This window comes from Sturnira hondurensis, unplaced genomic scaffold (assembly GCF_014824575.4).
Source record: "Sturnira hondurensis isolate 20B ecotype Veracruz unplaced genomic scaffold, ASM1482457v3 Scaffold0001120, whole genome shotgun sequence".
Classification (NCBI taxonomy): Eukaryota; Metazoa; Chordata; class Mammalia; order Chiroptera; family Phyllostomidae; genus Sturnira; species Sturnira hondurensis.
This window is the reverse complement of record NW_028073751.1, coordinates 3,450,009-3,463,528: the sequence shown is the minus strand read 5'-3', so window position 1 is coordinate 3,463,528 and position 13,520 is coordinate 3,450,009. Positions and strand designations below refer to the sequence as shown.

Sequence of the window (13,520 nt, the reverse complement as noted above, 5' to 3'; positions counted from 1 at the left end):
TCAAGGAAAAGGAATTTGAGGACATTAGGGAAGATACAAGCATACAGAAGCAACTGGAACAAAACCAGGAACATCACTAAACACCAATTTTTAAAAAATATTTATTTATTTATCTTTAGAGGGGAAGGGAAGGAGGGAGGAAGAGAAACATCAATGTATGGTTGCTTCTCGTGCATCCCCTGCTGGAAACTGGCCCCTGCCCGGAACTGGCCTGCAACCCAGGCATGTGCCTTGACTGGGAATCGTACCACGATCATCTGGTTTGCAGGCCTGCGCTCAATCCACTGAGCTGCACCATCCAGGGCTACTAAACACCAATTTTAAAAGTAAATTTTTTGTTTTGGGTTGGAATTTTTGTGTGCTGTTTGTTTTTTTAGCACTTCCTTACTTTCTGGCACTACAAGGTACTCTGGGGTTCATCTCTGTATTTCCTGCCCCAACTAGCATTTCTCCGCGGAGCACCAGTTCCTGGTGGAAAGGGAACTGCAAATCCCCTGGAAACCCAGTCGCTTTGGTGTGTTGGGCAGGGGAGAAATCTCAATACAATAATCTAGGCTGATACTGGGAAAATGAAGCTGGGACAGAGGCAAAAGGGCTGGTGAGCGCCCGCGGGTCTCGAACCACCCTCGCAAGCAAGGGTGATTACGTTGCTGCGATTGTGAATCGAAGTACCCGCTGAGCTAAAGCCAGCCCGCAAGCAACCTTTAGATTATAGTCTCTTCACTGCTGAGGTTTATTTCGCAATAATGATGTGGAATGACTCATGGTCAAACCATCCAATTAACTCTTCCCCCATCTTCCCCTCCTCCTCCTCTCCGTCCCAGCCAGACACTTGGCGAGTGCCCATCTGAGGATACTCAGCAATGAAGACGCAGGTCTCTTCTAAGCCCCCGGAGAGCTGTTCGGTAATGGCTTCCAGCCGTAATGCCTCCTAACACGCAGGGGTCACGTGGTCCACCACGAATCACAGGACGCCTGCTCCAAACTGGCGATCCCGCAGACAACCACACGAGGTCACTCTGTGATGAAAGCAACTTTCACAATGCATCAACAAAGCTACAAATTGTATTTGAGGCCTTTTCTTGAACTTTGCAGCTAAACTAGATAAATCCTACAGCTCCTCTCCCAGGTGTTGTATAGCATTACTTCTTCTACTATTTTTAAATATTTTATTTTTTAATATTTCATTTTATTTAAAATATATATTAATGCTATTACAATTGTCCCAATTTCCCCCCTTTGCCCCGCTCTGCCCAGTTCCCCTCTTTCCCTCCAGCAATCCCCACCTAGTTCATGTTCATGGGTCGTGCATATACCTTCTCCATTTCCTATGCTATTCTTAACATGTCCCTGTTTTGTACCTACCAATTATGCTTCTAAACCCTGAGCCATTTATCTCACACTCCTCCTTCCTCCTCCAAGACGATAAACCTCCAAATGATCTGCATATCTATAATGTTCCTGTTATGCTTGTTTGCTTAGTTTTTTTAGATTCATTTGTTGATAGATGTGAACTTGTTAAATTGTATGCTCATAGTTTTGATCTTTTTTCTTAAATAAGTCCCTTTAACATTTAGTGTAACAATGGCTTGGTGATGATGAACTTCTTTACCTCTATCTTGACTTGCATTTTATCTACCCTTCCATTCTAAATGATAGCTTTCCTGGGTAGAGTGATTGATGATCTAGGTTGTATGTCCTTGCTTTTCATCATTTTGAATATTTCTTGCCTGTCCCTTCTTGCCTGCAAAATTTATTTTGAGAAATCAGCTTATAGCCTTATGGGAACTCCTTTGAAGGTAACTCTCTGCTTTTAAGATTCTTTATCTTTAACCTTTGACATTTTAATTATGATGTCTTGGTGTGTTCCTCTTTGGGTCTATCTTGTTTGGTCCATCTCTGTGCTTCCTGGACTTGGATATCTATTTCCTTTGCCAAATTAGGCAAGTTCCATTATTTTTTTTCAAATGTTTTAAATCCCACATGAAAGCCCTTTTAGATGTAGTGTAAGCTAACCTTCTCTTCCCAATTACTCTTTTCTCCATGAATTTTACCATGTATAATGTGCTCCTGTGTATAATGCACAACCATATTTTTGTGTATTATACATATTATGCTCATTCTATGTAATCATCATACCTGTGTACGTTGCATGCAATTTTTCTCTCAAAATTTTTGGGCAAGAAAAAAATGCACATTATACATGGCAAAATCCAAAAAGCAATTAAGAATTTCAGTGGGTATCCCTCCAGCCCTTTTCCTCAATCTATGTATTTAACTGTACAATTTCGTTTTATGCCTGGGGGGTTAGTCTTACTGGAGATTGGTTTGTTGGATGATTTCTACACTAACAGTATGTCTTGGAGACCTTTCTCATCAGTACATACAGATCTACTTCATATATATATTGATTGTAATGGCTGCTTTATAATCGAGTATAAATGTACCAGTTTTCAATGTTTTGCTGTTATAAAAACAAAATTGCAGTAAATGTCCTTTTATGTATATGTTCACATAAGCCAAGTGTTTTTTTAGACTAACTGGAGTAAAAAGATCCTTCACAGTTAAGTTTTTAGAGGGGTTATTGGAGGTACCAGAAGCCACAGAATTGCCTGAAACCACACTGACCTTTTGTTCCCTAAATACTATAAATGGCCATTCTGCCAGAATGTGTAAATTCTGCAACAGTTGTGGCCTTGATAGCTCACCCTGTAAGATACTACCAGGGAGTAACTGAACACATGTAAGCCAGTCACAGGCATCTTCCTCAACCAGAATGCAGTTTCTGTGGATTTTAGGGAGACCATAAATATCAAAAATTTCCCTTCCAGGGATTTGACTTCTTTGGGATAGCTCCAGGCTCCTAAATTTCCATCCCATCTCCTTCTCCCTTTTCCAGCGAAATATTCTGAGTCTCTCCAAGTACCCATGATCTAGACAGGCCCCTTGGACACTCAAACCACTTGCAAGTCCCAAGAGAATTTAAGGGAACCTGAAATTTAGAATTGTTTTTTAGTGGAGGTGGCCAAAGGTAAGGTTCCACCGTACCCACTTGAATTAGTTTCCTGAAGAATGAATACTGAACCATGAAACTCAGCTCACTGATAACCTTCTCCAGCCTGCCTTGAATGGGGGAACAAAAGGACCCCGTCTGTTAGAGCAGATTCTTACCCAGGACCTGTACAGCACACAATCATGACAAGGAAGGTGCCCCATTAATCAACCCACAATTGGACAATACTGTATTATCAAACTTTGAGCCAGGCTTTGAGACACATTCACAGTTCCCAGTGACAAGATTCAGCATTAGAAAAAAACCAGGGAAAAGACCTATATCACAGCAAGGGAACTGTGTATAAAAGTCCAAAGGAAAGAACACAATACTTTGGGGGACCCATAGGTGGTATAGACACCACATAAAGGATTTCAGAGAACTACCTGAGGCAGAGAATGTAAATGAGCCATATGGTGGCAGCCTTGCTACCCCAAATAGAGATGGCTTTTCAGGGTACAGAACCAGCTAATAGTTAGGTAACTTCTGTTTGCTTTAATGTAAAAGTACTGACTTTTTTCCCCTTTGCATCCATGGGATCTGCCATAGCACCCAATCCAGGGAATATCCAAGTTGTTTTTCCTTTAGTTAACCAATCTACGCCACCTCATTCTCAACTTAGACCAAGGAAGGGAAGACAGCTTCTCAATGGTTCTCAATAGGAAAAATTTCACCTCCATTCCTCCTGGGGGCAGGCATCTTTAGTTGTCATAACTTGGGGAAGCGATGCTACTGGCATCCAGTGAGCAGAGGCTAGGGATACCACTGAACAACGTGTGATGCACAAGGGAGCCCACACAACGAATGTCACTAGTGCCGAAGCGAGTAACCCTGGGCCTAGCCTCACTGCAGTGGTTAGGGAAACACTGAGTTCAACATGGAGCTCTGCTGTCCCTGAAACAAGGTCAAAGCAAACTACATTACAGGGAACGTTCTGTTCAGACTCCTCCACAGACCCTGTCAGAGGAAAATACAACTCATGCCAAAGGAACCTAGGAGAAAAGTGACAGGGCTCAAATAAAGGGAGAATAAACTCTGTGGAAATCCTTGGTGTGTGTGTGGAGGAGGGGGAAGGAAAAGGGAAGAATACGGAATGTTCCCACCAAATGTGAAATGGGCCCAGTCGATGCATTTATTATACAGGTTGAACAGCCTCTGAGACCCAAAGGCTCCCACATGAGGGTTTTTTTCCTTTTTCTTTTTTGCATCAAACAGGTTCTTCCAAGAGCCTGCTTACAAGGAAGACAAAAACAGAGTAATCCTCAATAAAATAAAACTAACAGAAAAAGCTGAACAGTCTACATATGAAAAACAAAGGTTAAAAGACTTACCAGATAAAAACCACACCAAACACTCATCCCATTTAATTTCCTGTGACATGCACTGAGGAAACCAAGAACGTCGGGACCCACGGCAGCAATGCTCTGAGGTTCTAGTTCAGGCTCCCTCTATGTGACAGATTCATGCACACAATCCGCGCATAACACTGACCCAGGCAGAACACGTGCATGCGCAGGTGGCTAGAGAATCACAGTGGGGAATGAGGGGAGCGGGGGTGGGGTGGCTGGTCAAGGATATGGTTTCAACTGGAAACCGGGGACCCAGAGAACCTTTCTGCTGCAGGCTAAGCAAGAGTCAAAATTAAAACAAAGGGAGAACACAGGATAAATGTAGGATGCTCAGAGAAGACTGGCTAGATGAAGAGGGAAGATGCAGGGGAAGTTCTGGGAAAGCAGCCTCAAAGGAGGAGATTTTTCTTTATTGGGAACTCAGATGGGCAGCGGTCCTCTGACTCCAGTGATACATGGAGGCTGAAGAAGCACGTCACAGCATTACCTCGGCCTCCGGCGCTCTCTCAAGGTAGAGGGAAACGACAAACACCCAGCCACTAGCCCTCCCCATTGCCACTCTTAAGGACTTTCCCAAGGAACTCCCCCCAAATTACACCCCCCACAAAGTTAAGCCCAACGAAGGGCTAAGCATAGAAAGCCTCAGTAACTCTTCTTGGTGGAACCAAAGCCAGAGAAGCCCATCACAGCTGCCATCTCATCATCCTCCTCAAATGTCAAGTCCTCCTCAGCCCTCCTTTTCTTCTCCTTCTGTTTCTCTTTCTTGTAGGCTTTGGCCTTTTCCTCCTAGGGGGAAATCACTCAGAATCAGTTCAGACTTCTCAGCCAAACATTCTTGAAAGAATAAATGAGCTTCAAGATTCCTTTCTATTTTTAGGAAAAAATAGTTAAAGACAAATAACATTTCAAAAGCAGAGGAAAAGCCACAGTAAAAAGTATAAGGTTTAGGAAGGAGAAGTTTTAGACTGTGGAGAGCACTTCTCAATCCTACATTCCAGTTCCTTTGTAGTTCTTGAACACGGTAATGGGAGCAAAACCATATAGTAGCAACTACCATTCTGGGGAATGTAGTACAAGCCAGGAACTAGTCAAAGTGCTTTAAGTATACTATATACTAAGGTCTCCAATATGGGGACACTGAGGCACAGACAGTTTATATAACTTGCCCAAGAGTCACAGCCAGTAAGTGGAAGACACAGAATTTTGATCCAGTAAGCGGAGGGCACAGAATTTTGATCCAGTAAGCGGAGGGCACAGAATTTTGATCCAGTAAGCCTAGTTCCATGAGTCTCCTGGAGACCAGGAACATTTACTTAATCCCTTCTGTAGTAAAAACATATGGCCTAGCCCTAGCCAGTTAGACTGTCTTCCAGATACACCAAGGTTGCGGATTCCATCTCCATTTAGGGCACATACAAGAAGCAACCAATGAATGCATAAATAAGTGGAACACCAACAGATCGAAGTGTCCCTCTTTCTCTTTCTCTTTCTCTCTCTCTCTCTCCCTCCCTCCCACCACTCCTCTCCTCTCATCAAAAATAAATACATTAGCCCTGGCTGGAGTAGGTCAGTGGATTGAGCGCGGGCCTGGGAACCACACGATCGAGGTTCAATTCCCAGTCAGGGCACATGCCTGGGTTGCAGGCCAGTTCCCAGCAGGGGACTCACGAGAGAGGCAACCATACATTGATATTTCTCTCCTTTCCTTCCACTCTAAAGATAAATAAAATGAAGAAAAAAAAAGAAAACTTTTTTAAAAAAGAAGGAAGAAAGAAAGAAAGTATAGCCCAGAGAACCCAGGAACAAAACATAGATTTAGAGCCATTTCCTTCAGCTCCTGAGAGTCCCAAACAAGGGCAATAAATGTTTTCTCTAATATACAAATATTCGGAAGACCAGACTATCTCCTCAGTGGAATGAGAAAGTCAGCCTCCCCAGGACTCATAACATAAAATTCCAAGCTGGGAGAAGGAGGAGGGCAGGACGGCAAAGCCTTACTTCTTCTCTTAGCTCCTTCATCCTTTCCTCAAAATCATAATCCTTCTGCTTCTCTTCCATCTTCTTCTTATTGACTTCAAAACGTTTCTTCACCTGATCCAAAGTGGAACGTTCCACCCGCATAGACATGCCCAGGTTTCGCTGATCTGGGTGGGGTCAACAGTGAGGAAGGTAAGGTCATTATAATATCCTCAGCCCCTCAAAAGGCTTTTCCTGACTATTTTTTTCTGAGAAGTTTCTTAAGAGTTTATCAGAGCCAAACTGATGACATATGCCAGGGAGCAAAATCTCAACTGCTCCTTGCTGACATTTTTTAAAAAACATCTCGTAAAACACATAGTAAAACTAATTAGAACTGATAAAAAAACTCCCTTGGCTTTACCTGTTCCCAGAGGCAGCAGCCCCAGTTAACAGGATGCAGATGGCTCTAAACTTCCCATACTGAGCAGATGCATGTCAGCAGAGACAGCTTAGCCCAGAAGACCATGGTCTGGGCTTGTTGAAAGGCTAGAACAGTGTCCCACTTCATGGCCTCCAGAAACATTAGATAAAGAAGTAAAGGATGGCCTGCACTGAAGCAACCGGAGAATTCCCCAGGCATTAAAGATAGGGCTTAATAGAAACCACCTTTTCCCCCACCCTCCACTCCAAAGCCTGACCCCAGCAACAGTCACTAACTAACTCCAAGCCTTACGTTTCTTTCCATTAATGTGATCCAGGAAGTTGATGGAGTCCTTCACAACACAGTCACAGACATTGCAGTAATATCTAGCAAATAGAAAGAAACAGCACGTGAGTCAAATCTGGCTGTGCCCTGGCTGGGTAGCTCAGTTGGTTAGGCTGTTGTCCTGATACACCAAGGTTGTGGGTTTAATCCCTGGTCAGGGCACATACAAGAAGCAACAGATGAGTGCATAAATAAGTAGAACAATAAATTGATGTTTTTCTCTCTCTTCCCCTCTAAAATCAATAAATAAACTTTTTTAAAAAATCTAGTTATAAGGATTGTACTGTTTTCAACCAACAAACTTGTATTTTTAGGTAAAAAGTCTTTTCAGAAGGATGCACTTCTCATTTCCACCTGAGCCTTGGCTCTTGGAAAATCATGGTAACTACCCTCCAAGATAGCCCCACAGTGATTCCCCACCCTCCTAAAATTTCTACCCTGGGTAGTCCCCTCCCAATTCACACCACAGCTAGGCTGTGTAACTAACAGAATATGTCAAAAGTGATGCTATGTCACACCTAAGAGTAGGTTATTTTAAAAACATGGCTTCTTAGTCTGTCCATGTGGATCACTTGGTTTGTTATGAGAAGAACAATGAAGAGACCCACAGAACAAAGAATGAGGCCGCCAAACCACAGCCATGTGGTAAGGGGTGGAAGCAGATCCTCCAGCTCCTTATACCACAAACACAAACACAAACCCAGCAGACACCTTGACTACACCTTTCTGCGAGATTCAGAGCCAGAACCAACTAGGTGAGGCTTTCCAAGATTATTACCCACAGAAACTGTAAGCTATTTGTTGTTTTATGCAGCTAAACTTTGGGTTAATCTGTTGATTTACATGGCAAGAGTTTACTAATATAGAGAGGAATGGCAACAGCGGGTTTACTAAGTAGCTCAGCGAAATGTCACTCTGCTATCTGTGTTGCCCTCTTGCTGGAAAATCTAACTCGACAAAAGAATGGGCAAAAGAGTTCTTATAGAACCCCTCTTTCTATAGGCTCCAGTCTTGGTCTAGGAAGGAAGTGCACAACCAGGTGATCCTTAACAAACACCACCTTTACAGTCGGCCCGGAACCTTTACTGGCTTTATTCGTCATTAACAGCTCCTAGGCTCCATTCTAAGTCCACCCAATTTCTTCTCCAGAAATTTCCACAGAAGTCCTCTCCTTCTGACAGGAGAACAAATTATCCCTTTTTAAGTATTAAGAAGTAGTTACAGTGCTAATATAAAGAAACCTAAAAAGTGACCCCATCTAAAGATGTAATGTTAATCTGAACCTTGTGAGACAAAAGAAAAAGATAGGAGACTTCCACCAAGATGGAGGTGTAGGTAGAAACACTGTGCCTCTTCTCACAACCAAGTTTAAAGTCAACAAAGTTTCAGTAACAAAAACACAGCCAAAACACAGAATATTGAACTATAAGCAAGTCCGACAACACGAACCATTCAGCCAGACTGGTAAGAGGGGTGGAGCCAGCAGCAGAGCGGGGTCTGGCAGGAAAGATCCCCCAACCCAGGCGCACAGGCAGCTGGGCAGATCCCAGGTGTGGGGTAGCAAAAGGCGAACCTAGTGAGGCATAAGGCGGCAGGAAGACCGTGGTCACACACTTGCACACAGATAAACCAATGATGGAGCAAGCAGTGAGACAGACGGGGCAGGCCCCAGCTGGGAGAAGCAGCAGGGGGGACCCTGCTATAGCCCTTCTCTGACCTCGCTTCCACATACAGCATCACAACCCAGTGATTGAGTTGCCCCGCCCTGGAGAGCACCTAGGGCTCCGCCCCTCATAAGTAACAGGTGCGAACAGAGCAAAATATGGCTCAAGAAGAACTCAAAGACCCAGAGCCAATAACTCTAAGCAACCAAGAGATAGCCAACCTATCAGATGCACAGTTCAAAACACTGGTGTTCAGGATGCTCAAAGAACTGGTCAATTTTAGTCACAAATTAGAGGAACATATGAAGGCTAAACTAATTGAAATGAAGGGAAATGCACAGGAAACCAATAGTGATGGAAAGGAAACTGGGGCTCAAATCAAGGGAGTGGACCAGAAGGAAGAAAAAAATGACCAAACAGAAAAAAATGAAGAAACAAGAATTCGAAAAAATGAGAAGAGGCTTAGGAACCCCCAGGACATCTTTAAACGTTCCAACATCTGAATTATAGGGGTACCAGAAGGAGAAGAGGAATAGCCACAAGTGAAAAACTTATTTGAACAAATAATAAAGGAGAACTTCCCCAATCTGGCAAAGGAAATAGACTTCCAGGAAATCCAGGAAGCTCAAAAAGTCACAAAGAAGTTGGACCCAAGAAGGAACACACCAAGGCACATCATGATTACATTAGCCAAGATTAAAATGAAGGAGAGAATCCTAGAAGCAGCAAGAGATAAGGGGACAGTCACCTACAAAGGATTTCCTATCAGACTGTGAGTGGATTTCTCAAAAGAGACCTTACAGGCAAGAAGGGGCTGGAAAGAAGTATTCCAAGTCATCCAAGTCATGAAATCCAAAGACTTACAACCAAGATTGCTTTATCCAGCAAAGCTTTCATTTAGAATGGAAGGACAGATAAAGTGCTTCTCAAGGAGTTCAAGGAGTTCATCATCACCAAGTCCTTATTATATGAAATGTTAAATATAAACATTTATTATAGTAAATGTTTAATATTTAATGTTAAAGACTTATCTAAGAAAAAGAAGATAAAAAATATGAACGGTGAAAGGACAGCAAACTCACAGTTATTAACAACCACATCTAAAAAAAAAGCAAACTAAGAGGACAGCTAGATCAGGAGTGGAACCATAGAAATGAAGATCACATGGAGGGTTAGCAACAGGGGAGTGGGAGGAGGAGAAGGGGGGAGACGGCACAGAAAATAGCATAGAGGGTAGGTAGAAAATAGATAGGTGGGAGGGCAAGAATGTGGGGGAAATATAGAATCTAAAGAACTTGAGACACGTGGACATAAACTAAAGGGGGGAAATGGTGGGGGAGGGGGTGTACAGGGTGGAGAAAAATGAAGGGGGGAATTAGAACAACTGTAATGGCATAATCAATAAACTATATTTAAAAATAAAAAAAGATAAATCTAAAAATGGAATTACAAGCAACAAGCCTCTTATCCTGGGACTGGGAACCCTTCTCAACACTTCCTAAAATCAACATAATTTATTAGACTTACTCCTGGCTACAGTGAAAAATGAAAAGCCACTCACCCTCCCATCTCAGACTGTGGCGTGGTCTTGGTGATGACAATGGTCTTCCCAAGCTTCGATTCCAGGTCCACCTTGTAGTCCCTATGTCGGAGAAGCTCCCGCTTGACTGGCTGCACTGGTTTTCCTGAAATATAATGGGGAAGGAAGTTCCTTCAATATTGCATATCCTTAACTGGAAAGAAAAAGAAATGAATGAAACCAAAATCCAGAGGTTTACTCTCATTTTTTTTTTCTGAAACCTGAAGCAACAGGTACTTCTAGGAACAGATAGGGAGAATGTGAACAGGAAAAATGATAAGCAATCCTTAACTCACTACAGTTTTTCTCCACTTTAAGACCGACAAGTCTAAAAGCAATGTTTTCTATTCACTGATCAACTAAATTGAAGGGAGTTGTTTTTACTTTTCACAAAAAGGAGCCTTTTTAAAAATATATTTTATTTATTTATTTTTATAGAGAGGGGAAGGGAAGGAGAAAGAGTGGGAGAGAAACATCAATGTGTGGTTGCCTCTCATGTGTCCCATACTGGGGACCTGGCCTGTAACCCAGGCATGTGCCCTGACTGGGAATTGAACAGGCGACCCTTTGCTTCACAGGCCCATGCTCAATCAACTGAGCTACACCAGCCAGGGCTAAAAAGCAGTCTTTGAAAAGAAGAGCAAGGACACTCAACAATGTTTTCAGAAACTCCAAACATAACACACAACTGAATCTAAGAGCTGGGGAAATTTTTAAACAGGGGACCCACATTTAGGAATTACCTGTTATGTGCCAAACACTGTTATTATATAAGTTATATAAAAATGAAACAAGTGCCTTGGCTGGTTTGGCTCAGTGGATTGAGTGCCAGCCTGTGAACCACAGGGTTGCTGGTTGGATTCCCAGTCAGGGCATATGCCTGCGTTGCCGGCCAGGCCTCCCTGGGCCAGGCCTCCAGTAGGGTACGCAGGATTGGCAACTACACACTGATGTTTCTCTCCCTCTCTTTCTCTCTCCCTTCCCCTCTAAAAATAAATTATTTAAAAAGAATGAAACAAGTTAGTGTGTATGAGGTGATGTGGAAGTGGAAGAATGCACAAGTTTGAAAACAGATGAAAAAAAATCTGTTGCACTGAAAAGTATTTTTCTACAGTGCAATCTCTAAGAAAAGGTGCACCAACCCCCAATTCCCTGACACTGTTTAAGACACAGAGAACTGCCCTACAAAGCATTAGCAGAAACAATCACACCTCCCCCAGCCTGTACCCTTGCTCTTCTCAGACTATAGAAAAGGTTTTGATTAGGCCAGGAATGTTCTTCTCCCCCTTAAGTAATTTCAATAGAAAGGGGGGAATCTTCAATAAGAAGATTGAATAACAGTAATGCACAGCAGTAATCTTTTGATATCACCCTAGCTGGGGTGGCTCAGTGGATTGAGTGCGGGCCTGTAGGGGATTGCAGGCCAGGTAGCCAGTACCGAAAGTTCGAGAGGCAACCACACTTGATGTTTCTCTCCCTCTCTTTCTTCTTCTCTTCCCCTCTGTCTAAAATGAATAAATAAAATCTTTTAAAAAATCTTTTGATATCTGTCATCACTAAAGAACCAATTCTCTTCTCTGGACTTCAGCAAAGTCCTAAAATGTGTCAAGCAAAGGGAGAGCAAGGAAGCACAGGACAACAGAGCTGGAAAGCACCTCAAAGCCACTTCAGTTCATCTCTTCGCCCACATTTTACACATTAAAAAACAACAACAACAAAACCCGAGGACCAGGAAGGCTGCGCTCTGCCAGATGGTAGGACAGTGCATTTCGACTACCCATCGGCCCTCCAACCACTGCATCGCATCTACGATACCCCTGGCCTCTGATGGAAAGGGCACCCACCATCCTTCTTTTCTCTCTCTTCCGTGAGCCTCTTCTCAGCGAGCTTTTCATATTCATCTTTGTCCCACTTTCGGCGAAAGTCCAAGTTTTTTGTCTGTGGAGATAAAAAGCCCGCAGGATTCGTCGCTAATCGTGTTCGACCCCTAGAGAAACCAAGTCATCGCCAGCAAGGCGGCCCCGGGACCTGTCTGCAGCGAAGCCTCTCCGGGCCGCAGCGGGAGGCTGAAGTAGCCTCCGGACCCCAACCCGAAAGACCTCCGCGATTCACTGACCCTGCGCCAGGGCGTTACGGAGGAGTTCTTGAACCCCGGCCACAGAGTCGCAAAAAGGTGTCAGGAAGTCTGTCTGGCGCAGGACATTCAGCGCTAAGAAACTACCCCTTAACCTCCACCCGCTTCAATCCTCCTACTATACACAACACCTACCCCGCTGCCCGACGCCATCTTCAGCGCGAAGTGAATGGGCAGCCGTAAAAAGCCGTAAAAAGCGACCTTAAGCCGTAAAGCAAGCTTACCCTCCAATGAGCTTAGTCTCGCTTTCTAAAGGAGCTAAAGACTGGAGGGCTCCTAAAGCAGACTTGTCGGCCGCGCCTGGGCTCGAAGATAATGGCGCATGCGCAGGGTTACTATGAAGCAACACGGAAGTAAGGGCTGCGGCAAAAGTGGTTTTTTTCCCCCCACCCTGGCCTTGGAAACAACCATCGAAGGACTGTTCGACTCATCTATTTTACAAACGAGGAAACTGAGGATCAGTGGCCTTTAGTCTAATTAACTTTCCGTACATTGCCAAGAGTTCTAAACCTTCTTTAAGGCTGAAGCGCTGTTATTAAGGCCTTCAGATGCCCCATCTACCAGAATGCACTAAAGATATGACCCCCTCCGCGCCATGAAAGTGTTCGCAAAGGCTGCAAGCCTTCCCAACGCATAAGTGGAGATGCTTTTTGCACTTTTGTCTCTCTCTTCAAGCAGTGCTATCACCCTATGGTTAACTAATTTTTCCCTCAACTGAGGATTCTAGTCAATCTATAGGGCACAATTTATTCGACATGATTGGACTTGGGAAGGCCACTTATCAGCAACACTCTAGGATGAAGAACTCTGGCAGATGGCTCACTGTACATTGATCTAGCGACATGCGTGTATCGCCAAGCTGGGGGAGCCGGGCGGAACTGAGGCTGTTGTCTTCATTGCACAGGGAGAATCACCCCAGGGAAGTTACTCCTTGATCAAGATTGGATTCTCCAGTGTACACTCAAGCATTTTGTATGGCCTATGCAAACCAAGTCCTTGAAACCAAACTACCCAAAC

The 13,520-nt window shown here is 43.7% G+C and overlaps 1 protein-coding gene across 1 annotated transcript; it reads right to left on the bottom strand.

Annotated features, from left to right (window-relative positions):
• Window positions 1-4,159: 4,159 nt before the first annotated feature.
• Window positions 4,160-12,744, bottom strand: ZMAT2 (zinc finger matrin-type 2). Its single transcript, XM_037062187.1, has 6 exons — window positions 12,639-12,744; window positions 12,214-12,307; window positions 10,352-10,475; window positions 7,094-7,167; window positions 6,400-6,545; window positions 4,160-5,187 (listed from the first exon to the last, which is right to left on the bottom strand). Exons 1-6 carry the CDS (start codon window positions 12,654-12,656, stop codon window positions 5,044-5,046), a joined length of 600 nt encoding a protein of 199 aa, XP_036918082.1. The 5' UTR covers window positions 12,657-12,744; the 3' UTR covers window positions 4,160-5,043.
• Between the last annotated feature and the right edge of the window lie 776 nt (window positions 12,745-13,520).